The 25,586-nt window shown below is 48.5% G+C and overlaps 1 protein-coding gene and 1 long non-coding RNA gene across 8 annotated transcripts in view; both read left to right on the top strand.

Moving 5' to 3' along the window:
* Positions 1-25,586, top strand: part of TEAD1 (TEA domain transcription factor 1) — a 268,699-nt gene that overhangs the window by 201,357 nt on the left and 41,756 nt on the right. For 4 of the 7 annotated variants that reach the window (XM_077866440.1, XM_077866438.1, XM_077866437.1 and 1 more), the window contains 4 exons: positions 8,128-8,262; positions 9,519-9,565; positions 10,304-10,365; positions 11,644-11,768. In XM_077866440.1, the coding sequence (XP_077722566.1) occupies positions 8,128-8,262; positions 9,519-9,565; positions 10,304-10,365; positions 11,644-11,768 (369 nt within the window). Of the gene's footprint in view, positions 1-7,299; positions 7,312-8,127; positions 8,263-9,518; positions 9,566-10,303; positions 10,366-11,643; positions 11,769-25,586 lie in introns of all 7 variants that reach the window. The other 3 variants (XM_077866442.1, XM_077866441.1, XM_077866439.1) reach the window with 1 other exon arrangement.
* On the top strand, positions 14,466-15,658 carry LOC144295264 (uncharacterized). The gene is made up of 2 exons (XR_013362597.1): positions 14,466-15,243; positions 15,507-15,658. It is a non-coding gene; the product is annotated as an uncharacterized LOC144295264 (long non-coding RNA).

Genomic DNA, 25,586 nt, shown 5'->3' with positions numbered 1-25,586 from the left:
GTGTGTCTGCTCCGTGGCCCTCAGTCAGCCCCTCCCTGCGATCTCCTACTGAGCCCTGAGACGCGGCGGCCTGTCCGAGAAGGCAGCATGTGGCATGGTCTGAACACGGGGCTGCAACTCCAGAAATTACTCTGTCCTCTGAATTATCTTGCTCACCATTAAGTGACCAAGAGGCCCTCAACTGATTTTTTTTTTTTAAAGCTCCAGGGATTTATTTTCCCAGCACATAGAACGAATGCAAGAGTATCGCCCACACATGAAGCAGCCTTTCCACGCCACTCAGAGTATCTACCCTGAGTCTCTAGGTCTGTATGTTCAGTCCCCCTGTGAGGCTGTCCAGTCCTGCCCAGAGGCCTCCCTGTCCTCGCAGCAGCGGAAGGGCATCCTGCAGACTTCCGCTACCCATGGACCATCATCATCATCTTCCTCTTGAGAAGATGGACCGGACCCCTTGTGGTCTGGAGCATGTTTTGGGGAGTGCACAACTCCAGGCAGTACTCTGAGGACAGGAGGTCTTCATCCTGCCCTGACCTCGGCAGGAATACATCTTAGGCAGTAGACGTGTTCGTGTCAAGCCCGGGACTCGCACTGAAGAAAAGCCTGTACTTGCTGACATTGCGTCATGCCAGTAGAGCAGAAAAAGGCCTGAGATTGTCCGATTGTGTCCAGTCGTTGGTGACTAATTTACGAGCTACATGTGCTCCCTGGGGCCGTTTTCTTCATTCTCGCCCTGCTGGCCTTTTGTGATTTGATTTCTGAACAAGCCATTCTTTCCAATCTGCCATTCCTTCCAATAAGCAGAGAGCTTAAAGTTCAAGTTGTGGATTTAATTCTCCCGAAGAGTTCAGGAACTTCGCTGGGGCCTTGCTGCCGTCCACACTGCTCCATCCTGGTTGTATCACCCCTGGTTCCAGCCAGGAATGGGCCTGTCTACAGAGAGGCTTGCTGCACTTCACCCACTGGTGCTCCCTGTGCCCCTCTGCATCCCCCTGCTCCTTCAGGCATTGGCCGTCGGGGCTCCACAGGCCTAGGAAGCCTGAAATGACCACCTCCTGGATTTCACGCCAGCACTGGGACACTTGGCCTGGCCCGTGTGGCATTCGGGAAATGATACACCGCCTCTCCTGTCATCTCCTGATCTTCACAGGGTTCCTTTGGCATTCGTGACACGCGCCCTCTCTCCCCAGCGATAGTTTCACTACCTTGTTTTTAATGTAACGGAGTTGAAGCTGAGATTGGAGACCAGTAATTTCCCGTGCTTGGGCGTGATGGAATTAGAACCTCTCGTCCATGGTGTGGTGATGCGGAACTCACAGTGTAAACTGGAGGCCTGAGTGCATTTACCTTTCTGTGTGAACCAACCCATACCTGGGTGGTCTTTTTTTTTTTTAAAGAAATATTTATTTATGAGAGATACAGGGAGAGAGAAAGAGAGAGGCTGAGACACAAGCAGAGGGAGGAGAAGCAGGCTCCATGCAGGGACCCTGATGTGGGACTCGATCCCAGATCTCCAGGATCAGGCCCTGGGCTGAAGGCGGTGCTAAACCGCTGAGCCACCTGGGCTGCCCCTGGGTGGTCTTTTTAAGGGCAATAGAAACCGCCTCATTCTCCATTTTTATGCCTTTCTAGAGAATTCCCGTTGTTAATGGGCCTCCAGTGTAGGCTGTGCCCTAGAGTATCATAGTGCAAAAAGATTATGTCATCAGAACCAGGGCTCTTAAGCCTTTCGGGTCACCTGAGCCCCATATCAGACCGCAAGTTCACTGAATGGCCAGGCTGCGGGCACCATGTGGAATACTTAATACAGTTCCCAAAGCAGTCCTGAAGGTAGGTGTTCATGTCCTCATTCTATAAATCAGGAGGTAGAAGCTTAGAATGGCCAGGGGACTCTCCCAAGGTCACAAGTCTGAATTTGATCCCAGGACTAGCTGCACCAAAGCCCAAACTCCCTGCATGAGGTCATGCTGCCTCCCCAAAGAATGCCGGTCAAGGATGAGAGCTCATTTCCCTGACTCAAGATGCTTCCGCATTGTCTCCCTCAGCTGAGCTCCCTCTTCACGAGTGTTTGAATTCAACAGAGCAGATGAGTGGTGGGAGCTGATACTCTGTCTGGAGCCAAACTTGAGTCTGCTGCCAGCATGGGTTCCTCTGGCTTCTCAGAGGAGGTTGACTTCTTGTCTCTTGCTGTCGCCTCCCAAGGGAAAGGGGGCCATGGTCAGAAGGGTGCCTCTTCCTCAGCACCCGGACCTAGCTGCAGCTGACCTAAATGCCAGGCTTCCTGGTGGAGTCATACCTACAGATCACCTGGATCCTCATCTACAATCTTTTATGATGCGAAGCCCCACATCAGAATTAAAAGAAACACTATCGACAATTATAAAATACTAAATATAACTAAGTACATTTGAAAATGAACAATGGTAAAAGCCTTGAAAATTTTTTCTTTGATGTGAATGGAGTCTTTGGCATTTGGAAATACAATAGGATGAATTAATTGCTACTCATTACACGGCAAGTCAGGAGAAGTATGAATGTGCCTTCCCTCCTCGGCTAATGCCGCTGCCCGACCGAAATAGCCCCCTTTTGTATTTACTCCTGCTTTCTCTACTAATAAGCAAATTAGAGATCATGGCTAGAGAAATTCAAGTGCCCTCCATCTTTTTCTCCCAAACCATCATAGAGTTTTGTGATGTTTATCTACTTGGGGGCTAGCGCTAATAATTGCAGAGGTCATGTGAATCCACACAGTGCAAGACTGAGAAACATCTGCAGAATGACTTTTTAGAAGAGTATTCTGTGTTTTTGTCTTTTTCTGAAAAAGTGATTTTGCAAGCAAATTGCTATCTTTCCTTTCTTGTATTATATTTTTTGTACTGCGAGGAAAAGTATATTTGGGGAAAACATTTTAAGAGCTGTCAAGAGTTTTTGAATCCAGGGTGTTTTTTCAACGTTACATGTTTTCCCCAATGTATTGGTGGACTTCCCTATGAATAAAATAGATTTTGAGGCTTTACGTCTTAAACCGATAGCCCCTGAACCAACGGTCTGGAGCATGCTGTTCATTAAAATTCCATATTTGACAGCTATGACATTGTACACGCAAGCTCGTGTACCTTTGACTGTCATCTTTAAAACTTGTTGATGGTTAGTGGCGGAAAATTATGAGCTCATTGATTCCTCAAAATAATCAAAAGCTGAGGAAGCAGAGGGAAGTGAGACCAAGACTCCCGCACTGTCTGGAGGCTGAGGCATAAGATGTCCTGGAGTTTGAAGAGCACATTTGTGATCCCGCTGCCTTCCTGTCACGTATATTACATGTAGGTACTTGGCAAACATCATGCACATTTAAACCGTAACAAGGAGGCAGTCTGCGGGGCCCAGAGGTATAGCCGCAGCCTTGCTCCGCGTCATGGAATATGAAAGCCTGTTTACTAAGTGACAATAACAGTTTGAAAGGCTTCAGGCTGAGGAGCTTATGCGTGACCCAGCCTGCCTCACCACCGCTGGCTGCAGTGGTGAGGCTGTTGACAGCATAGCATGCCAGAAATGGGTCAGGGACGAAAGTCAACTGGGTACTGAGGTCTGCATCCCTAGGTGCAGTGTTTCATCTGCCATCATTCCTCGGTCAGACGGGCCATGTGTTTTAGCAACCCCCCTACCCCCCACCCCACTGTTGCATAAGTTATTTTCCACATTTCAGGTCAGGGGCTTGAGTTAGGGTTCTGTTGGTAAAGGGAGATTTGCCTTTTCTTTCTCCATCCCCAAACTTATTTGGCTTTTTGTGGCCTCATTCTTTGTAATCTTAGGGATGGAGGGACTTCAAACCAGTAATGAGGATCCTTGTGAAGCTGTCCATGCTTTTTGCTAGGACACAGTGTCCTTGTTCATGCATGCTCTTGTAGACACACTCATCGAGAGAATGTCCCATAATCTAAGACATCATAGGGGTAACTCGGTATTGACTTAACAAGTTTTCAAGATAAAACAGCGTGCTCAACCTTTGTGAATCTCATCCACATTTCAGAAATGTTGATGTGAGAACATCTGAAAATAAAATTACTCTGGTATACAATGTAGCTGATACTCTTGAATTTGCCTTAGCATAGTCATTCGGGTAGATTAACAACCCCCCCCCCACTTCCTCCTTTATTCTGGGGTGAGTGGTAAGGGTGGAGTGGAATGTCTAAAAGTCCAGCATATTAGACCAGAGTGACACAGAGAAGCAATTTACTCAGGTCTGACACTTAAGAGTTATAATTTCTTCAAAGCCAGGCATATATCTCTAGGCTGAAAATGACAATTTAGAGGCCCTTCCATTGAAATCTCTCAGCTTGGCATCCTTCCGTACTCCCATTTCAGATTAAATGGGTCTACAGCCAGGCTCTTGGTTCTGATTTTGAGATATCACTGGCAGTGCTTATTATCTGCAGGGCTGCTTTTGTTTTTTTAGACAAAAAATTTTTTTATCCTTTTAATTTTTAAATATATATTTTAGATAAAGGAGGAGATGTTATTAAATGAGAAGGTAGAGTGTCTCCACTTCAAAAGGTAGGAAATCACGGGTATAGACATTTCAGTCCATTTGCAGAAAATTGCCTATTCTCAAATAGCTAGGTCAAGTGCAGAAAGAACCTCTACTTGAGATAAAATTTCCTCTCCACGCTTGGCTTTCTCTCTGTTAGGATAGGCAGCCAAAAGCTGCCCAAATTTTGACATCTTGCTATCATTTCACCAGTACTCTCTGGCTTTATGTATTAAGATGTATTTGCTTATAAATGGAACTCGTGCTTATAGTGACAGAGCCAGAAGGGCTTTGGAGCATAAAGTATGAGTCTTCATTTCAGTGATGAAGAAAATTAGAGGGTTAGGTGACGAGCTCAAGGTAATGCAATCCATTAACGTCAGGCAGAGTCCGGTTTGGAGCGACATCTCCAGACTCCCCTTTACTGGGATGGAGCGAGTTGGTGAGGTGGGAAAGATTGATTTGCTCTCCGGCCTTTGAGCATTTGTTTCATTTGGGAACCTCCTGGATGGCTGGAGTCAAACCTTGGAGCCTCCTGGATGGCAGGGTAGTAAGAGTCAAACCTTCTTTATTTAGCAAAAGAAAATGGCCCTGTCCTGATGCTGTGTGACCTAAACAGCAAAGCTGGTGACATTTCTCCTTTCCTCATTGACTGATTTCCTTGTTTTTTGTTTGTTTGTTCTTTTCCAAAGATTTTTATTTATTTATTCATGAGAGACACAGAGAGGCAGAGATACAGGCACAGGGAGAAGCAGGCTCCCTGCAGGGAGCCTCACGAGGGACTCGATCCTGGGACCCCGGGATCTCGACCTGAGCTGAAGGCAGATGCTCAACCACTGAGCCACCCAGGTGTCCCAAGAACTTTTCAGTCAGACTAGCAAAGGGGAACATCTCCAGCACCTCTGGTAGAATAAAAGCAGGCTATGGAGATGTGGGCGACTCCTTTCCATTCACACCTGGACTTCCAATTCTTGAGTTCCCTCCACCGGGTGTTCACAGACACACACTGTGTTTGGGTGAGCGGAGTCACCCCTGTCATCAGCGTCTCATGAACACAGGGGCCACTGATGGACTTTTGGAATACAGCCAGGCCCGCGGCTCTTACTCCTCAATTTTACATCAGCCAGACCAGCAAGGAGTCTGGGCTGCCACTGTCCCGGCTCCCTTGGCTGGCCCCTCGACAGGTGGTCAGGATTGTTCCTTGTGGTGGAAGGCGCCTGTGGTTATATTTGTGACATTACTTGAGCTCAGAAGTCACCTCGAGGACATTTATAACCTCTCATTAGGGGTTAGGTGGCTTGGGGGCTGGCGTACCAGATGACGGATCCAAAAAGATACCACACCAGGGCACTTGTATTGATGTCAAGACACTCCTGACAGAGAAGGATGTAGTAGGACTGGAGCTGGGTTTTCTGTTCATTATGCCTAGGTCACCCTCTGTGGGGATGATGGGGCAGGTGGCAGGTGGGGCCACGGGACCAGCTAGGAATAGATTGGTGCTGAGACGTGTGTGTCAGGCTCAGTTTGGCTTGAGGGCATTTGCACACCTAGTCAGTTGATTCCACTGACATCAAGATAAGTCTTTTTTGGGCATCTCAGTATCCGAAATGATTTGGCTCTTTAAAAAAAAACAAAATTACAGAGGGAGGTAGCCTTAGGTAGAACATGCAGCAGATTAGCAAGTGGAGGCTCAACTCAAAGAATGCCATCTGAGCAGGGGGAGCAAAGCACCACGCTAGTCCCCGGAGCCATTCTGTTGGGGACCAGGAATCCTGCAGGCTAACTGGCTCCTCACAGTTTCATTCACCTGCAGCACATGCCCTTCAAGACGATCCAGTGACCATGTACAACCCCAAAAAGCTGTTACATGAGACTATTTCTCTTTCTTTTCCAGTTGAGGGCCAGAGAAATGTATAAAATTCAAAATTTTATGCAAGTGTTAGGCTCTTTTCCAAGGGTTAATGTAAGGTTTTTTAAAATCCACATGGGGAAAAATTAATTAATTAATTATTAATTAATTAATTAAAAAGAAAGAAAATCCACATGGTGTTCCTGGCAGTTACTGGGCCAAGTGGTGTCTATACCTTGAGAGCACCTAGTTTGATCTTTTTTAGAAGCCCCTAGTAGTTATTTTGTAGGTTTGGCTTTATCATTATAATTTTAATTTCTCCCTCTGGCCTAGCCTCTGGCCCCTTCAGCATGCTTGTCCCTCACCTTTGGGTAAATCTGTAAACATTGAAGCCAACTCTGGCCTGAGTCTTAGACCTGGTGTCTTAGCCTGAAGTTTCCCTTGACCTTCACTTGCTGTCTGACTCTGAGTGGCATCTGTGGCCGGGGATCCCTTTATTTTGGTGCCACCATTTTGTTCATGTTCTGGTGGAGTCTGGGCCTGGTATAGATTGTATAGACCTTCTGTGAGCACCCAGGAACCGTGACATGTCTATCAAGCATGAAGTTCTCTCTGCCTGTACCATCAGGAACACGTACCAAGGGTCTGACCAATTCTCTGTCTACATTGGGGAAGCCACAGAACCAGCTCAGAGGGGTTGGGAGTAGGTTTTGAAAGGGGTGGACTGGTTGCTGATTGCCTTTCTAGATCGTTATCTAGGTCCTACATTCCTGCTAAAATGTGGAAAAGACCCATAGCCCTATGCATTCCCCTGTACCCGATATTGTGTGTTTGTGTGTAAACATATATATATTTTTTAAGTGAAGAAGAAAAATATCCCTGCCTTTCTACGCAATTCTTTTAACAAATTGTTTATTGTTGTATCCAGGTAACAAGCATGGTAAGTATCTTCACCAAATTGAGTATTCTGTATTTTAGCTGTGCTTGGCAGACTTTTTGGCTAGCTTTGTGTTACCAGCCTTGGCTTTTCTAGAAAAGACCCACATAAGAAAGGGAGAAGCCACCTACCCAGTAGCATCCCCCGTGTCCTTGGCCATAGAGAGAACCCGTGTAGCCTTAGACCCACGGTGGGGGTACCTGAGAAAGCATGCGCCCCTGCCAGCATGCTGCTTGGCCCCGTCACGGCCTCCCACCTGCCCTGCTGCTTCTGAGCCTCCCCACCAGGTGCCTGCGGGCCTCGCATGACCCCAGCAGCTCCTGGACTGTGACCCCTGGGACAGCGCACACAGACGGGTCCTGCCCATACCCTGTGGCTGGTCCTACCCCAGATCCACAACCACCCCTCTCCCCTCTCCCTCTTCCCATCTCTATGCTTCAATGCAGGGCCTTCTCCCCCCCCCCCCCGCCCCCTTTCCCTGAGTGTGTTAAGTAATTGGAGAAATCTCCCTTTGGAAGCTGGAAAAATAAATAACATTGTCCGCTCTTCTCAGAAGCTTCCCGTTCTGTTGAAAAACGGATTAAAACATCTTTTTTTTTTTTTAAACCTTGCCACTGGGCCGTCTCAGTAGAGGTTCAGAGTTGCAGTGGGTTGAGTGTGTTTTAGCCTTCTGGCTGTGTTTATTTATCCGTGCATGTTTGCTTCTCCGGCCTCCTTTGTGGCTCTGTATTTAGTCCATGTGCTCGTGGCTGTGCCTGTTGAAGCTGCCTGGTAGCCGTGTGTTACGTAGTAAGTCTGTGTGTCCCTGTCGCCTTCAAGGATCAGACTGCCAAGGATAAGGCCCTGCAGCACATGGCCGCCATGTCGTCCGCACAGATCGTCTCGGCCACCGCCATCCACAACAAGCTGGGGCTGCCCGGGATTCCACGCCCCGCCTTCCCAGGGGCGCCGGGGGTAAGTCACAGCCGTCCAGTGGTGGTGGCTGTGGTGGCCCCGAGGGGGGCGGCCCCGGCGTGCCGATGGGCAGCTGATGATGCGGCTGCACGGTGGTGGAAGCGCATAGGGAGGGAAGGGGCTGGGAGAGAAGGAAGAGAAAGCAAGAGACCAGGATCCTTGGGCCCTGCAGACATGGAACTAGGGATCACTTTGCTGGTGCCCTTCTGTGGCGCGACCTGCTTCTGCTTTATTTATGTATTTGTTTTTTCCTGCCCCTTGCTCTCCTTTCATGTGTCCTCAGGGCCCCTTTCAGGGAACTAAACCCAAGAGGGACAAAGTATTCTAATACTGTTTTCTTTTATACCTACTGAAGGCTGAGGGGTTTTAACATTATAATCTCATTAATCTTTGCAGTCATTTTATTTTATTTATTTATTTTTTAAGATTTTATTTATTTACTCATGACAGACAGAGAGAGAGAGAGAGAGAGGCAGAGACACAGGCAGAGGGAGAAGCAGGCTCCATGCAGGGAGCCCGACGCGGGACTCAATCCCGGGTCCCCAGGACCACACCCCGGGCTGAAGGCGGCACTAAACCGCTGAGCCACCCAGGCTGCCCTTGCAGTCATTTTAGATGCCTCTAATTATTATTGCCATCTTTCTGAATAACAAGCGAGTTGAGGTGATTTGATCACCACGCATAGTGCCGGCAGGACTCAAACCCAGGGCCTCCCAACTCCCTTCGCTGCCTCTCCAGCAGGGGGTCACGCACCAGATGTCTCAGGGAAGCTCCCGGCAAAGGACGCATCCGCATCGCTTCTCGGAGCTCCTGGCCTCTAACTCAGAGTTTTGTCCTCTCCTGGCCGGGTCGTTGGTGCTTTGAGCTGTGGAAGCAGAATGTTACACAGGGAGCATTTGAGAATGGAGGGAGGAGGAGAAGGATGGGTAGGTGCATGGATAGAGCCGTCAGATGGAGTCTGTGTGAGCCCCTGTAATATGCTCACACGCCTGTTAGATGTAAGGAGAACACAGAAGAGCTGCTGCCTCGTCCTACCCTCGGGGTCATTATCTAGAGCCCTGGGCTGCTAGGCCAGGGATGCAGGTTGCTATTGTGTTGCACACCGGTGACCACATCTGCATTTGGAGAGGGTCACTCTGGAGCTGATCGATGATCTGAGCCCACCGTCTTTAGCAGGGCTTGCAACGTGTAGACATCCTGAACGGTGCTTAGGTGTGAACTCCTAATCCTGATGCCTCTTGCATTTTGCCTTCCAGTTCTGGCCAGGAATGATACAAACAGGGCAGCCAGGATCCTCACAAGAGTAAGTCTGGGGAGGGGCTGGCAGTGACAACAAGGGTCTGGTCACAGCAGAGCCTGGGTGGTGTTTCTCTGGGGCCAGAATGCCTTGGGGCTTGAAGGAGAAAAGAGATTTAACCTGAGATTCCCCAAAGTCATCTGCCTTTATCCTCTGCAGCCAGTAGTGAGAAAGAGACCGAGTAGGCCTAGGAGAGGTGTAAACAGCTCTCCACCACCTGAAGTGTAGACAATCCTGCTGGTGTTTTCAGGGCAAGGGAGGCAGGCCTCGTAAACTGGAAGCTGAGGGTAGTCTGGAGATAAAAGCAGAAAGGAAATCCTGCCCTCCTGTTTTCAAAAGAACCTAAGCTGTTGGGCCAAGAGAAGGAGAGCCCAAAGCCTGTCCCAGACTGTGCCTGGGAATGGTGACCCCTGACCTTGGTCACTGCAGGGACCAGAAGAGACTTTCAAATAGATGTCACAGCTTCTGGGAATCGGGCTGATGTCTCTCCAGCTCATCTCACTGAAAGGGCGTGAGGCTTGATGGTTGGGTTCCCAGCACCATGCTGGACCCTCTCAATCAGAGAGAGCAACCGTCTTGTCTCTGTCCTGGCGGAGCTCTTCTGGGCTGTGCGACCACCTGCAGGCAGGGAACCTTTGGGGGGTGGGGTGCAGGTTGGGCCCCTAGCCCTGGGAGGCCAAGGCCAGACACGGGGAGCAGCCACTGCTACAGTCTCGATTTCTGACTCCACCCCTCCCTCCCCAGCGTCAAGCCCTTTGTGCAGCAGGCCTACCCCATCCAGCCAGCGGTCACAGCCCCCATTCCAGGTGAGTGTCCAAGGGCCTGCCACTCGGAGGAACGTCCTGCGCAGCCAGCAGCCGGGCCCATCGCTTTGTTCCACAGTGGCATATCCCCTGTCACTGCAGTGCCAGGGGCACCCCCTCCTCCCCCCTACCCTCCTTGAGCCTGGGGCTCAGAAGGGTCACAGACATGTTCAGTCCCCCCAGTCACCTCCCAGGAGGTTTTTAAAGAAAAGGGAAGCCAGGGGCGCCTGGCTGGCCCAGTCTGTAGAGCATGCCACTCTTGATCTTGGGGGTGTGAGTTCGAGTCTCACGCTGGGCATCAAGTTTACTTAAAAAGGAAAAAAAAAAGATTTGGATATGTCCAATTTTTTTTTAATTTTTTATTTATTTATGATAGAGAGAGGCAGAGACACAGGCAGAGGGAGAAGCAGGCTCCATGCACCGGGAGCCCGACGTGGGATTCGATCCCGGGTCTCCGGGATTGCGCCCTGGGCCAAAGGCAGGCGCCAAACCGCTGCGCCACCCAGGGATCCCGTGGATATGTCCAATTATATCTCAATTAAAAAAAAAAAAACTGAAAGAAAAGAAAAAGGGAAGAAGCCCGATCACTTTCACCGGGGATCCTGGGTCACCCTTGGAAGGGGAAGTTACTGTGGTTCCTTCTTCATCATAAACAGGCTGAATTGGACAATTCAGATCTTGAGGGCCGCTAGGGTATTATTCATGCTTCATTACATAAGTGGGTTTCGGTTCCTCACACCCTTTCCTTAATGAAGAGCTTCCAGAGAAGCTTCGACTAGGAAACGGGGATCTGGCCGGCCCACCTGCTTCCTCCCCACCCCCGGGCATGTGGAGCCACTCAGTGGAAGAGCCCCAGACAGGCACATGCGTTCACACACTGCACTCTGTTCCAGGGCCACCGAGCCTTCTGAGAGAGCTCTGCTGTGCTGGTGACCACAGTCTTAAGGAAGGAGATGGGCAAACGCAGGAAGCGTTTCAGGGGATCCTTGTGGGATTCACTTTAGACCCTTCAGCCATGCCGGCCTTGACCCCACCCAGCCAGTCCCCTTGCCCGGGAGGAAGTGTCCTCCAGCTCCTAACCTGGGCAGGAGTTGTCCTTGTGAGGAGCCACATAGCATTGTGCCTCGAGGGTCCTTGGCCAGAATCCCACCACCCCCTGACTTCATTCTGCCCCTGGACTCTGGTGGAGGGGGGCAGCCTTTTTGCGGGGCCCTGCCCCAGCGCTGGCCTCAGGCCCCAAGGGGAGGCACCTGCTTTAAAGATGATGCTTGGTCTTTTCAGGGTTCGAGCCTGCATCAGCCCCAGCTCCCTCGGTCCCCGCCTGGCAGGGCCGCTCCATTGGCACAACCAAACTTCGCCTGGTGGAGTTCTCAGCCTTCCTCGAACAGCAGCGAGACCCAGACTCGGTGAGTGTGCTGCGAGGCGTACCTGCAATCCCATTCCTCTTCACCTTCTCACTCCTCTGCCTTCCCTGTCCCCCCCACCCCCTCATGCCTGACAAATAACCTGGGCGAAAATGGGCCTGGGGAAGAATAACCAAACTTTCACTTAAAGAAAAAGGTATTTCTGTTGACAAGTTGGTAGAATTTTAGAGCCGAATATTTATGAATGCTGTGGACCACAAACGCCAGAGAATGTGGGAGCCTGAAGGGGAAAGACTTTCACTGGCTCTTGTTTTTAGGAAATTGTAGCAGCAGGTGACAGTTACTAAACCCTGACATGGCTGGCACCGTGCAGAGCTCCTTACAGATGTGGTCATGTTTTACACCCGCAAAAACCCCGTAAGTGTCGGTACCGTCGGACAGATGAGGAGACAGGTTAAGGAATTACTCTAAAGTCACACAGTTCATATCTGATAGATTAGAGATTCAAATTCATGTCTTTAAAAACTCAAGTCTAAGCATTTAGCAGTTGCTCGGTGCTGCCTTTGCAAGTCTTGTCTTTTCTCAACATAGCGAGTGGCTCTCTCTCTTTTTTTTTTTTTTAAGATTTTATTTATTTATTCATGATACACAGAGAGAGGCAGAGACGCAGGCAGAGGGAGAAGCAGGGAGCCCGATGTGGGACTTGATCCCGGGTCTCCAGGATCAGGCCCTGGGCCAAAGGCAGGTGCTAAAGCTGCTGAGCCACCCAGGGATCCCCGCGAGTGGCTCTCTTCTTAAGGGAGCCCTAACAAGCTGGTATTTCAGCAGTTTGATACAGAAGGTGATGCTTATGACCTCAGCACTGGTTACATTGGCATCTGGACTCTGTCATTTTTCTTCTTTTCCGTCTTCCCTGCCACATCCAGTGCCCATCATGCCATTGTTATCCGGCCTGGCCCATCTCTTGCCATACATGTGTGAGCACCCCGCCTTCCCACCCGACCAGCCCCAGACCCTTTCTTCACTCCCACTCCTTGGCTGTTCATCTTAGCGTTGCATCTGTGTGTGGGTGAGTCCAAGGCAAAAATGCAGGAATCAGGAGTTTGTCCTCGGGATCCTCACCAGCTCCCTTCCCTGCACTCTGTCTCACCCCACCGCCCTGATCTCAGGGGCGACCGAAGCGCAGAGGTGCCAGGCTCTGTGTGTTCACTGCCTTGCTGTCGCTCTGTCATCGGGAGAAACTGTCAAGGGTGAGTTCACCATCTGTTGTGAATACCGACATACCGAACAGTCAGGACTTCTCTGGGCTCTTGGTACTGCAGCTCAGTGGAAAGCCTCTGACTGGGGAGACACCACAAGCCAGCCCCGAGAGTGAAGACTTGGGGCAAACTGTGCGTGGACCACTATTTCTGTCTTTGAATTGTGAACTCTGTGAGTTTCTAGAAAATTAGAGCCTGTTCCAAAATTAGGAGAAAAAAATGAAGAAGGAGATGTAAAATCGGTCATTGGGCCCATTGAGGCAGGTTATTGGAAAGAGTTATCGCTCTTCTCATGTGGCTGAGCGGTTTTATAAGAAGGGTGATGGTGATGGCATAAAATCCTTCTCCGTGAGAGGCACTGACATGTAAACAAAAAGATTACCCTCCTGAGTCTTTGTTTCTTGTTCTTTTTGGAAAGCATAGGGGATTCTTTGGCCAAAGACTGGGTTTCAGCCCAGCAATGCTTTTCACTTTGCATAACTGGTGTTGGTAGGACACTTCGTTGCTTACAGAGAACGCCCCGGCTGATTATTTCATTCTGCCTCTGTAGTACTGTTTCCCTTCCCCATTTTACAGATGAAGAAACTGAGGTCCAGAAGCATTCAGCAATTTAGGATGTTTAGCAAATAAGTACAGGGATCGGGAGCCCAAATCTATTTCATTCTACTCTTTCCACCACTGTAAACCACCCTGGATTTCGAAGTTCTCTCTCTCCAGTCTATACATCTCCTGTGGGAGCAGATCTCTCTCTTTGATTACCAGTTTTTTAAAGAACAGAGCTCCGAGGCACCGAGATGGTAGTTGTTTCCCTGGCTGAAAGACGATAGAATATTTTATCATGATAATTTTTTTTTTTTTTTTTTAATTTAAAAGGCCTATGGCAGCCCCCCTCTGGCAGCTATCCTCTCCGGTTCCAGACCTGTCAGGGCCAGGAATGCCCAGTTCCTCTTTCTGTTGGGTGTGTTTATTGGGCTATAGATTGTGAATCACTGGATTCATTCAGTCCAAGTCCATAAACACTGATGAGCTCCTGCACGTGTGTTCAGGGCACCACCCGAGGAGGGGCCTGGTGCTACACAGGCAGGCACCGTGTCTGCCCGCGTGGCGTGTGACGTCTAATGGGAAGACACACACAAAGCACCTGCCCCCCACAAGGTCATTGTGAAGTGTAGTGAGTGCTGGGAAGGAAGAGCACCGAATGCTGTGAGTGATGAACGGACAGGGCAGGCTTCTTTGAGGAAGTCAGCCTTAACCCTGAAAGGCAGAGAGGATTGACACAGACAGGGGAAGAATAAAGGAGAACATTCCAGAGGTGATGACTCTGGAGTATATGAAGCGGGAGGTGAAAGTTGGTGGATAATTCCGTAAAGGCAGCCCCCCCCCCACCCCCACCCCCCTGCCGGCTTCCTTGGAACAGAGTCCAGATACATGTTTTATACGTGTTGAGGATTACCTGTGATAATCTGACTGGTTCAACTGGATTTGGCCTTTTACCTGATGAATGAAGAGGTTTGGCTCTTAAAGACTCGACTTGAGTACATGACTTCAGAGACCCTGAAATAAATGCAAAGCCTAGTGTGAGTCAACACCCTTGGCCCTCTTGAGGACATAGTGATACTTTAAGGGAGCATGAGTTGGGGATTGAAAGAAATTGGAATTCACTCACAAACAATTTTTAAATACTTCCTACATGGCAGCCACTGTTTCAGGTGTTAGGGAGTCAACAGCAGAGGAAACTAATCCTTATTCTCATGGAGCCTGCGTTCCAAAGAAGACATGAGAAGTACACACACGCCCACAGTATGGAAGGTGATGTTAAGTGCTTCTGTGGAGTAACAGCCCTTCTTCACAGTTTGAAAATTACTTGCTCTTTAGATTAAAAATGTGTCATTTCAGAAAGTAATAATACCTTCTAATATATAAGTTGGTGTTTCCGGCTCGTATCATGATTTTAAAATTAGGCCTGTCAATACCAACCAAAGCTCTATCACTATTGTGACATTATGTTGTCATATTGCAACTTCCGTGTCACTTTTGATGTGGCTTCTCACCTTCCTATGTTATAAACACTTAATTTTGGAGTAATACACAATTGAGTTAATGTGTACAAATAAATATATGGGGGATTGTGAATAACGTCACGTGAATTTATTTCAGTAGAAATGTGAGAGTTTGAAGGATGCTTCTCAAAAAAAGAAGAAGAAGAAGGATGCTTCACATGGAAAGAGGAAGTGGTTGGGGGAACCTGGGAGAAAAAGGTGATTGATTAATCAAAATAGGGAAGAATTAGCAAAATTATTTAAAGCACTGTGACAGTGTCTCAAGCACTAGCTTCTCCAGTTCCATAATGCATCGTGCTTTATTTTGCAAACACAGGGTGATGTTATAATGAGTGTGTAATGGCACTTTTAAGACCAAAATCACACTGAAAAACTTGTAGCTTGTGGATGGCTTCTTTGGCTCTCAGGCTTTCTGTGGCTCCTCAGACTTTAATTTTACTGTACTTTTGTTCCAACTGCAGGAAAACTTAAAGCCATCTAAAGTGAATTCAACTGGTACCTTTTAACAAAGTTGGATATACAGCATTTAAAATTTGACATCAGACCTTAAGCTCGTTAATTTGATATGGAAGCCAACAAAGCGATACATAATTAAAGTCCCTAAATAATTTCACCTCTGTGTTTGGATTCTAGTCTTTGCGTACAGACACACACACACATTTCCCCCTACCTCCTACTAAGGACTTAGGCTCTTTGGAGTCAGTGAGGTTATAGGTAATGGTGACAACACCCAAACAAATTAATGAGCTGGGTGCTGTGCTAGTTTTTCATTCGTGATGTCTTTCATCTCTGTCACTGCCCCGTGAGGTAGGTAATTCTATTCCTTTTTATGGAGGAGGCCTGGAGAGATTGCTGGCTTAAGCTAGTCAGCGATCATGGCACGAATACACACTTGTGTAGCAACAAAGGCAAGAGGAAGACCTGGTTCGTCTAGTTCCCGGGCCAAGGTGGCCTCCCTGGTACCACCCATTCTGGAAAATCACTCAATTCACGACGTAGGTCCCCGTTGCCACCACTGAAGACATCTTCAGGACTCTGCTGTCCCTGGCGGTGCCAGCACCCGCAGCACTGTGGTGGTGGTGACAGCCGGGACTGTGCATCAGTTCACGTAATCCCGGGACACAGCCTGCCCCGTGTTTGGGCAGTCAGCTGTCGTTGGAAACAGGATTGCGGCCCAGGTCTGCTGACTCTGCAGCCTGGGATTATGACCAAAGGGCCGCAGGATCCATTTGTATCTGATGAGTAGCCGGTTCGTTGGTGTAGTCTGTGGCCTGGCCAGCTGTAATCCGTAAGGAGCTAAAGGAAGAGTCATTTGGGGAATGAGCGGCCCCTGCTGGCTCTGCAGCGGGGACGAACCAGACGGCGGCTTTTCCCGATCGGTGGTTGTTTATATTGGTGGAAAACCAGCAAAGCAGTCCCTCTGTTACCTCTGGCTCCACTTGAAGCTAAGAGAAAAACAGCAGAGGGTGAAGAAAGGAAGGGAGGAAGAATCTAAACAACAAAGACTATTTTAGAAGTGGTTAGTAATGCCAGAAAATACACTTTTCTACATGATTTCGGTGTTACATATCCCAGGACTTCAAGTGTTGAGCACAAGCTCCCCCACCCAGGGTGGGCCATTTAAAAGCACCTTGCCTGAAACCTGGCCAAGTCAGGCAGCTGCTCCTTGCAGCCGATGAAAATCTGGGCTCTCCGTGTGTGCATGGGGAGTGGTTTTCCTGATAAAGCCCAGCAGAATTTCTCCAGCCCTACCCTGGGGCACAGCAGGTGCCTCCAGCCTTCCTGCAGCCCAGCCCCATGCTGCTCCAGGGCTGGCCACCCCCTGCCCCTCCCCCTAGCCCCCCCCCCGCCCCCCTGCACTGGTCAGGCTTCCCAGGCACAGGGTTGCACTTGTAATGCCTGTGGTGTTCTGGATGCCAGAACAAGCAGGACTGTAAGCAGGAAGACAGAGTGTGCATTTCCTTAGGTGGGAGTTACTACAGCCGGAGACAAGTGCGGAACTGAGAGGGAGGGACAAGGAAATTATTCTTTTGAGACTTCACAGGAGCAGTGTTTTGCAGAAAAAAGAGGTGAGTTCTGTGATGGGGACAGGAACAAACCTGATGAACAGGGAAGGCACAGCTCGGCTCAACTCTAGGAAATACCTTTATGTGCTGCAGCAGTAACGAGGGTCGCCAGCACTTCCTGAGCTGTGTTCAAAGCACCATGTGCCAAGCATGTTGACGTGGATACTGTTCTTCTCCGCAGTCTGTCAGAAACATGAGGGTACGTTCATGAGGATCCATCGCCAGGAAGTGGCCGTGCCAAGGTTGGGCTCCACTCTGTGTGCTTAACCACTTCCCTGGACTGGTGCAGAAATAAAGAGATTATTCAGACAGAAAGACAGCTGCCTTCCAAAGTGTGAGCTCCCTCGGCACAGGCTGGATAGCACAGTGCCCTTCACCTTGGGTGGAGAGCTGGGCTGGGTTTCCCCTGAGCACCTTTTCCAACTTGTGGTGCTGTGATTCTCCTCTCAGGGTTTGGGGCAAAGAAGTGAAAGAAGCAGAGAAGGTTTCCACCTGGACTTTAGGATGCATCTCCCACCATGCTGTAGTGGCGACATCTGCATTCTAGTGGAATGAGAGGCCTGGTCTCTGAATAGCTGTGTGAGGTTTGGGGCAAATGCAGTCAGCCAGACTCTGCTCTGTAGGTGGGCATCAGTGGTCTCACTGTGTTGCTCTGACACTTACAGTGAGTAGCGTCCCTGGACACGTCGAGGACTCCACAAATGTATTCGAGACCTGAACATCTTGTAGTAATGTAGCAGAAAATCAGGCCAGAGACATGGAAGGGGCCAGGCTTGAGAGGATATTCTCACCAGGTGGTTTGGAACCCTCTTGAAATTCAGGTGGGAACCAGAATAATTTTTTTTTAATTAATTATGATTTAAATATGTAGTAAATTCACACAGTCCAAAATCGATAAGCATAACAGAATGGAGGGAGACTTCCCTTCCTTCTAACCACAGTTACTAGATCCTTGTGAATCTTTCCAGATATTTTAATACATATACAGCATAATGTGAGTATATATTCTCCTACCTCACTCCTCTTTTGAAGGAAAAGATGTGGTCCGATGTGTGTTTTGGGAAGATGACAGTGGCAGCAGGTTAGAGAGTGGCTGGGGTAGGGAAGTGACTCTCCGGTCCAGGTATTGGGTGGCAAGAACCAAGCCAGGGCAGCGGCCTGGCCGTGCCCAAGGGGAACAGAAAATAAGGAATGTCGGAGGGGAGAGAGATCATGCTGATAAAACTAAAAGGCTTTGGGGGACCAATTAGCTATGGGAGGAAGAGCGTAGTGGAGATGACTGTGTTTTTGAGACCAGGGATGGTGCTGAAATTTGAAGAGCCATGGAATAGAGAAGGAGGCAGGATTGCTAAGAACTCCCTGTGTGATAATGCCCTTGCCTCTTGTCAAAAATAAACTTGCTGAAATGGGTATTTGAAACAGAGCGGCTCAGGAATCCGCTCATAGATGGCTCAGGAATCATCTCATAGATGGCAGGGTGGAGATTTGAAGTTTGAATCCAAAGCCCATGATTTGAGGAGTTCGAGGGGAGCAGCATTAATCACCATTTAGGGAGATCTGCATCAAGTGCTCTCTCATGGATTCCCTCACAGCATGACACGGAGGGGGCCAGGAGTGGAGTGGTCATCGGAGAAGAAGGATGCCTAACCCCCCCGCCCCACCTCCCCTCTGGGGACATAAATGGCAGGCCTCTGAGGGAGAAGGCACAGTAGTTCTGCAGGTACATCCTGCACATCACCTTACTCTTTTCCATGAAGGCATCCGGTCAGTGTGGCCCCAAGAATGATTTAATTTTCATATTTTTATAGCTCCTTTCAAAGGCCTAAATTCACAGATCAACGAAAATTCCTTTGTTAAATCACAAAACCTGGTTTTAGTTTGGAAAATGTGACCAGCGCGGCTCTAAGGAAATACAAAATCGATGAGGCCTGTGGCAAAATGAAGGGCAGGTGGTTTGTATGGGGACTAGATTGGAGAAAAAAAAGGAGTAAAATCAGAAGCAGGGTGAAAACTCCACGGAGTGCCAAGAGAATCCTTGCCTGTGTTGTGACAGGGTGGAGAAGGACGAGGTCTCTCTGGAGAAGCTTCCAGGCCCTGCGGTGGCCACTGAGGCTGCACTGCCTCTCAGAAAGGGGGTCGTGTAGTCACGGGAAACATCTGTTTGTCCAGAGCTGGTTTCTGGCCCTTTAGAAAAGAGGCTCCTGCTGCTGCCCCCGTGCATGGCTGATGGGGGGGGGGTTCCCGTTAACAGTGGCCCTGCGTGCCAGCACCTGTGCAGCACCCTGTGGCCCGACCAGACTGTCGCGTTTGCTCTTCCCTTTGACCTTCACTGTGACCCCCGGAGAAGAGCAGGCCTGGTGTCATCCCTGGGTTCAGACGAGGAAGCCAAGACCCAGAGAGCTTAAGCAACTTGCCCCAGGCTCCCCAGCTCGGAATCAGCAAAGCCTGGCTTCTAATCCGCGCGTTGTTCGCGAGCGCACCACGTGCTTGGAATAACGGTCAGAAAGCGCAAACCTTCCCGGTTCTCAGAGAAGGGCTGCAGCTGCTCTGACGGCTGGCCGTGCCCAGTGTTTATGCTGCCCCCAGGTTTTTCTGGTAGGACACAGTGATGCCGGGTTTTGGGGGTGGGGGGGATGGCTCACTGGTGTGCTGCCGCCCCCCCTCCGCTTTGTCCCGTCTGGCGGCCGAGCTGTCCTAGCTGCCCCAGCTGCACCCTCTCACAGTGGTGGGTGGTTTACTCCTGTGTCTGAGCTGCTCTGGGCACGCACCCTCTTTTTTTCATTGCCATTGGGGGATGAGGCAATTGAAAGCATCTGGAAATGTGGGTTTTATGGACGTTTCACAGAGGCCCAGCCAGGCTCCATCTGCTTTCCTTGGCAGGTCAGCACCCCACCCGCCTGCCTTCCCCGTTTGCTGCCCCACGAGGCGGTCCGTGGGCCCTTCCAGCTGCACCTCCGTGCGGGAAGACACACTTCTTCCTGAGAACACAGCAGCCCCTCTGTGAAGATGGCCGGGGCGAGGTGGTGCATGGCGGTGTGAGATCCGGCCAGGAAGGACTCACTTGCTCCTTATTCTTTGCTTTCAGTGCTGTTTGTTTCTGAGAAGAGCGCAGGGGAGGGGGTGAAGCAGTGCCCAGGTGCCAACCAGCCAGATCGGGGCTGGTGCCTCGGAGCAGTTAGCTGAGGAGAGGCCCTACTGAGATGCCAGCCCAGCCAGGCCCTCCCCGCACGCGCCCCCTACCCCTACCCGGCTCCCCCCAAGCACTGAATGTGCAGGTCACTCTCCTTGGCTTGGCCCCACAGCCCCTCCCTGTCCCTGCAGGGCCGGGGGTTATCACAGGCTGCCCAGGCTGCCCTGGGGGTGTCTGGACGGAGCCCAGGCAAGGAGAGGGGCAGGAAGCAAATGTAGGTGATTTGTCCCTGTTCTGTTCCAACTTGTACATTAACATCCCTTGACATGAGTTATGGGTCTTGGTTTCTTTAAATTCCTAAGTGGATTATAATTTTTCTCTTGGTATTATATGACAGCAGTCATTTTTCAAGGTTTTACTGCGTTCTTCAAATACTTGGAATGTTTGAACCAAGTCTGGGAGAAGACCGCCATCTTCATGCCAGACAGTGTAGTGCAGCTCTGGGCGTGTGAGGAAGGAGCGCCACTGCCGCCCATTTGTCGGGTGTCTCTGTCCTTTTGCACAAAAAAGCGAGCTGCCTCACCAGGGATCTCTGGAATAGAGTCTATTAGCAATGCTCTCAAAAAAGGGAAGAGAAAGAAAATAACCCCAGTGGCCGCTTTGGGGAGTTGTGGCGTTCCGGTTTGCTTCATCTTGATGATAGGCCCTTTCAAGGACAGGCTTTGCACGCTTCAGAGAGGGGTCACTGACCGTGTCTGAGGGAAATTCAGGGGCCAGATCGTTCCAGGCTCCGGGTGCACATCACCCCCACCTCAGCCACCCTACATTACAGTAGCTAAAGGCAGTTTGGGAGCTAGTGGGAATCACCCTGTGTGTCGCAAATGTTCCTCTCTTAATTTCTGCTCTAAATTTTGGTACTTCCATTTCGTTGCTGTCAGAGGAACAATCTTAATTTCACATTATCATGACTGAAGTAAAGAAACATCATGATTATTTGGGGCAATAGTAGCAGTAATAATAACAAATTATGTGCAAGCACAGCATATAATGTTTCCATAAACATAAAATAATATTTTCCACACATTATCTCATTTAATCCTTGTGACACTCCTTCGAGATAGGTTCTGTGGTTGCTCCTGCAGTATGGATGTAGAAGCTACCCCAGAGGGCTGGACTTGCCCATTTTAACTGACCCCACTAGGAAGTGGCACCTGCGTCAGGATTCACATGTGGACCCTAGCTGACTCTGGAGTTTGAGTGCTCCTCACCCCTCTGTCCAGACTCCCCAAGCAGAAGAGAGGGGACAGGAGGTGGGAAGAGAGGGGAAAGAAGCTGACCTTAGAACAGATTTGGGAGAGGAAGAAAAGTCCTTTGTTAATCCCTCAGGGTAGCTAAATAACCTGTTGCAAGTAACTTTGTGGAGTTTTTAGGATTGCATTCACCTTTGTCCCTGGTTGCAACTGCTGTGAAGAATAACTGAAGGGATTATAGTGATGAAAAGAGAAAATGAGCATTTTCCCCAAGTCAAAAGAGAAATCTGTGTATTAAGCTTGTGTCAGGTGCCTGCTGAGCTGCAGGACAAGTCTTGATCCAGGTAGGATTTTGCTGGTGCATCAGTATGTTTTTGGTAAACCCTGCAGGCAGACAAGAGTCCCAGCTTTTGCTCAGTCATCCTGAGTGTTCAAGCCATAGGAAGGTTCTGTGATCTGACCAAGTTCCTTTCGAGTCCAGGGAACTTGTGACCACCTAGAATAAACATCCTGAAGCACAGCTCTTAATATTTTTGTTTCCCTTTATAGTTCTTTCTTTTGCTCAAAAACCTCCAAGATGTTCCAAGATAGTTTTTGGTTGGCTATTTATTTAATTCAATAAAGTCATAACGTGTATTTTGTATTTAAGCCAAATTGAACCAGAGTCATCATAGCCTATAAAGAAAAGCTGTCTCCCCACCTCCCAGTCCCACTCCTTGAGGACAGCTACTCATAGCCTTTCAGCCATTTCTTTGTATATTTTCTCCATATTTTGAAATAACATGTTCATACCTTACACTTCATTACTTTCAGACAATTTCTGTTGACTTTTTACTATGGAAAACCAGGACTTAGCTCTCTAAATACATTGTTCTCTTCCCTCCTTATCCCAGTGTTGGTTATGTCAAAATTTTTGGTTTAACACTCAGCGTTTGTATTACAGGCCTATAAATTTCACATGCAGCATGGTTAATGTGTGACATATTAGAATCATTTTTGTAACACTGTTTTTCCTAGGATTCCTCACTGTCTTTTTTTTTTTAAATCCAGCTTTTGCATACCTAAACAAATTCATCCCCAGCATTCCTAAAAGAGTTCTCGAACTCTTCTCCAGAGGGTCAGATTAGTCAGGGAACCTTCCAGGTCCGTTGTCCCTTTGGTGACACTTCTTCCACTCTTCATCCACCCCGGACTGGCTGTTGTCCGGGTCAGCTGCCCAGCTACTGGGTCGGTCCATTCTTTCCTCCCTCTTCTGAATGATGGCCCCATCTCCTTTTTGCAATTTATTCCCTCATTTTGTGAAAACGTCCTCCTCTGTCATGAGAATAGTTGCAAGAAGGGTTAATTTTCTGAAACATTACAAATTTGAGTGTATCCTACTCTTAGATGTGATGGGTAATTTGGTGCTCATCATGGTTTCCACTTGCGAAACTTTATGCACATTTTCAAGTGAGCTCCAAGTGTATTTTCAAGTGAGCTCCAAGTGTGTTCTCCTTGCCACTGAATAACACTGTATGTTTAGTGCTGGAGAATACAGCCATTCGTATAAAAAGAGCAGATGAATGCTGATTTAAGTCAGTGATGTACAGGAGAGGGGATGTTGACTGTCTTGATTTGCAGTCTTCTCTACGGGAATCCTTGAGAACCTGTATTTACATAGGCAAAGAGGATTCTCAACTTAGAGGCAATAACTCCATACAGTCAACTCTGTAGGTTCTATGAAGAGAGGGATTTTGTACTCTTAGCTCACACGTTCCCTGTGCCTACCATAGAATGTGTCCTAGGAAAGCTGGTTCTACTGAAATCCATAAAAGAAATAAGCAGAGTGAATACTCTTTTTTTGTTATTGTCATTGATATGTTAATGATCAGTCTATCTCCTGAGTGCCTAAGGAGACTTTTTTTTTTTTTTTTTTTAATAATTGGACAAACCAACATTAACCTCTATTTTGGACATTAAGAAAATTTAGTCTTGGGCTTTAGTATACATAACTTCTTGACATTCACCCTGTTTCTGCTTATATATTACCCCCAATACTTGGGATTTTAGTTGTTGATGTTGTTTTTGCACATATTTGTTTCCTGCTCTTTAAAATAGAATTACCCTTTGGTTTTGGGGAAACCACCACTGCTGAAAAGAAAATGGGATTTATTTGGGAAGGAGAGAGGGAACTAAGGTATTCATGCTGGCCTTCTTCCCTTATAAGGAGAACTGGCTGGATGGAAAGTAGTGAGAGCCTTACCAAGTGGTTTTTTAGAGCTTTGATTTCATCAAAACTTGAACCCAAACATCTCAGGTAGGTTTCTGCTTTTTCAGTCTTCTGCTTTTGGGGGCAGAGGGATTCCTGACCTACCCAGGTTGAATTAAGGGGAGAGGAAGGGCGGTTTGTCTCACGGCTGTGGTCTCCAGGATACCTTCTTTAGTCCTTTGTATTCTTAGAAACAAAGTCACCTCTTGGCAGCAATAAAGCCACCCAGATGCCAACAGTTAGGGTTTAGTTTCACGTCACCAGCCTTGGAGAGGCAGTGCCCGGTTTCCTTTGGCAAAGACAGCCTGCCCTTCTCAGTTCATTTAAGCCACTCGGGCACAAAGGTAACTTCCTCAAAATAGAAGCCTTTGAAGAGTCTGTCTGCTGCATCTGCGAATCATTATTTTATCCTGAATTCTAATTTAACTTCTTAGACTTTTTGAAAACACTAGTTAGCTTTTTTTATTCTTCTTCTCTTTTCTGAAATCAACTTTCAGAAAAAGTAGATCTGAGTTGAGAAGGGTCTAGGCATTTTCTTCTGGGAGACGGTGTGGTTGATGTTTGCGCCAAATGCATGGCCTGTGGCATTGACAGGCCCAAGTTTTATTCTTAACTCCAGGACTATTCCCGGAAGTGTGACCTCAGGCAAGTCTGTTCATCTGGGAACTTCCATTTCCCCACATGTAATGATTTTAATAAAATGTCCCTACAGTGTCATTGTGAGGCCAGGATTACCTGAGGTCACATGTATAGAAAGCACATTGCACAGAGCAGACCTAGCTCTTTCCTTCCTTCAGGCACAAGAGAGGCCCACACCCTGAGTAGCTTGTTATGAGTGGGCCAGAATCAAGGATTTGAACAGTCACATGGCTTCACAAGTTGTTCCTAGCTCTTGGCTTACTTGTGTTTATTTTTTCTTTGCTAGGCAGGAGGGGTAGCTGAAGCAGGAAAGTTCTTTTCTTCTCCCCCAGGATCTAGTAATCTCCCATAATAATAAACCGCAACAATAGTCATCTTAGCAGCTGCGATTTATCCAACACTTCTTATATGCTGGGCCCTATGCCGAGCGCCCTCTGTGCATTATTTCCTTTAATCTTCAGTCCCGTGTGTATTACCTATATTGTATCCCCTTACGCATATGAGCAAAACTGAGATTTCAGGTTCTTATCTGGCTCCAGAGTTTTGGTGTTTGTGCTCAGCACCTTGATTTTCAGCCATATCTTTATGGCCCCCCTTAAAGTATGCTAAATTTTACCCTCCATTTGCCTTTCTGTCCTCTTGACATGTAGAGGTCCTGAGTTCCAGGAGTAGAGTGCAGGGGCCTTTGGAAGTCAGGAGCAAAAAATAAAAAAGACTGCAAGTCTCAGCTTCTTAACCTCTGTCCTAGCTCTGCCTGCCAATGGGCGGCTGCCCAGGAGGAGGAGCCAAGAGCATGGCACTCAAGGAAGAGACTCCGCTTCTGGCCACAGGTGTCCCCAGAGCTCTGCCTGTGTTGCATCCTTGCCCATAAACTCACTGCCTGCAGGTGGCACACGGACGTGACAGAACAGTGCCTCCCACACAGAGCTAGGTGGGGCTGGGAGCTGGTTGCCAGCAGAGGTTGTTGATAAGGGTTAGATGGACAGATGTGCAGAAGGCCAGTCATCTGGATAATAAAGAAGAGTGCCTTTTGCCCTCAGCTCTGAGAATGCTGGGTAAGTGGACACTAAGCGGAGAAGCTAGACAGGAAGCGCACACGACTCGTTCACCTTTCCCGCTCTGCCTTTATACCAGCATCACTGTCCCCAATTCTGCATGTGTTATTTTTTCTGCCTTCTACCTACTAATGAGAATGGAAGCTCGTTAGC

This window comes from Canis aureus, chromosome 23 (assembly GCF_053574225.1).
Source record: "Canis aureus isolate CA01 chromosome 23, VMU_Caureus_v.1.0, whole genome shotgun sequence".
NCBI classification, from domain to species: Eukaryota; Metazoa; Chordata; class Mammalia; order Carnivora; family Canidae; genus Canis; species Canis aureus.
Note: the sequence above shows the minus strand (reverse complement) of the source record. Positions and strands in the feature narration are given on the sequence as shown.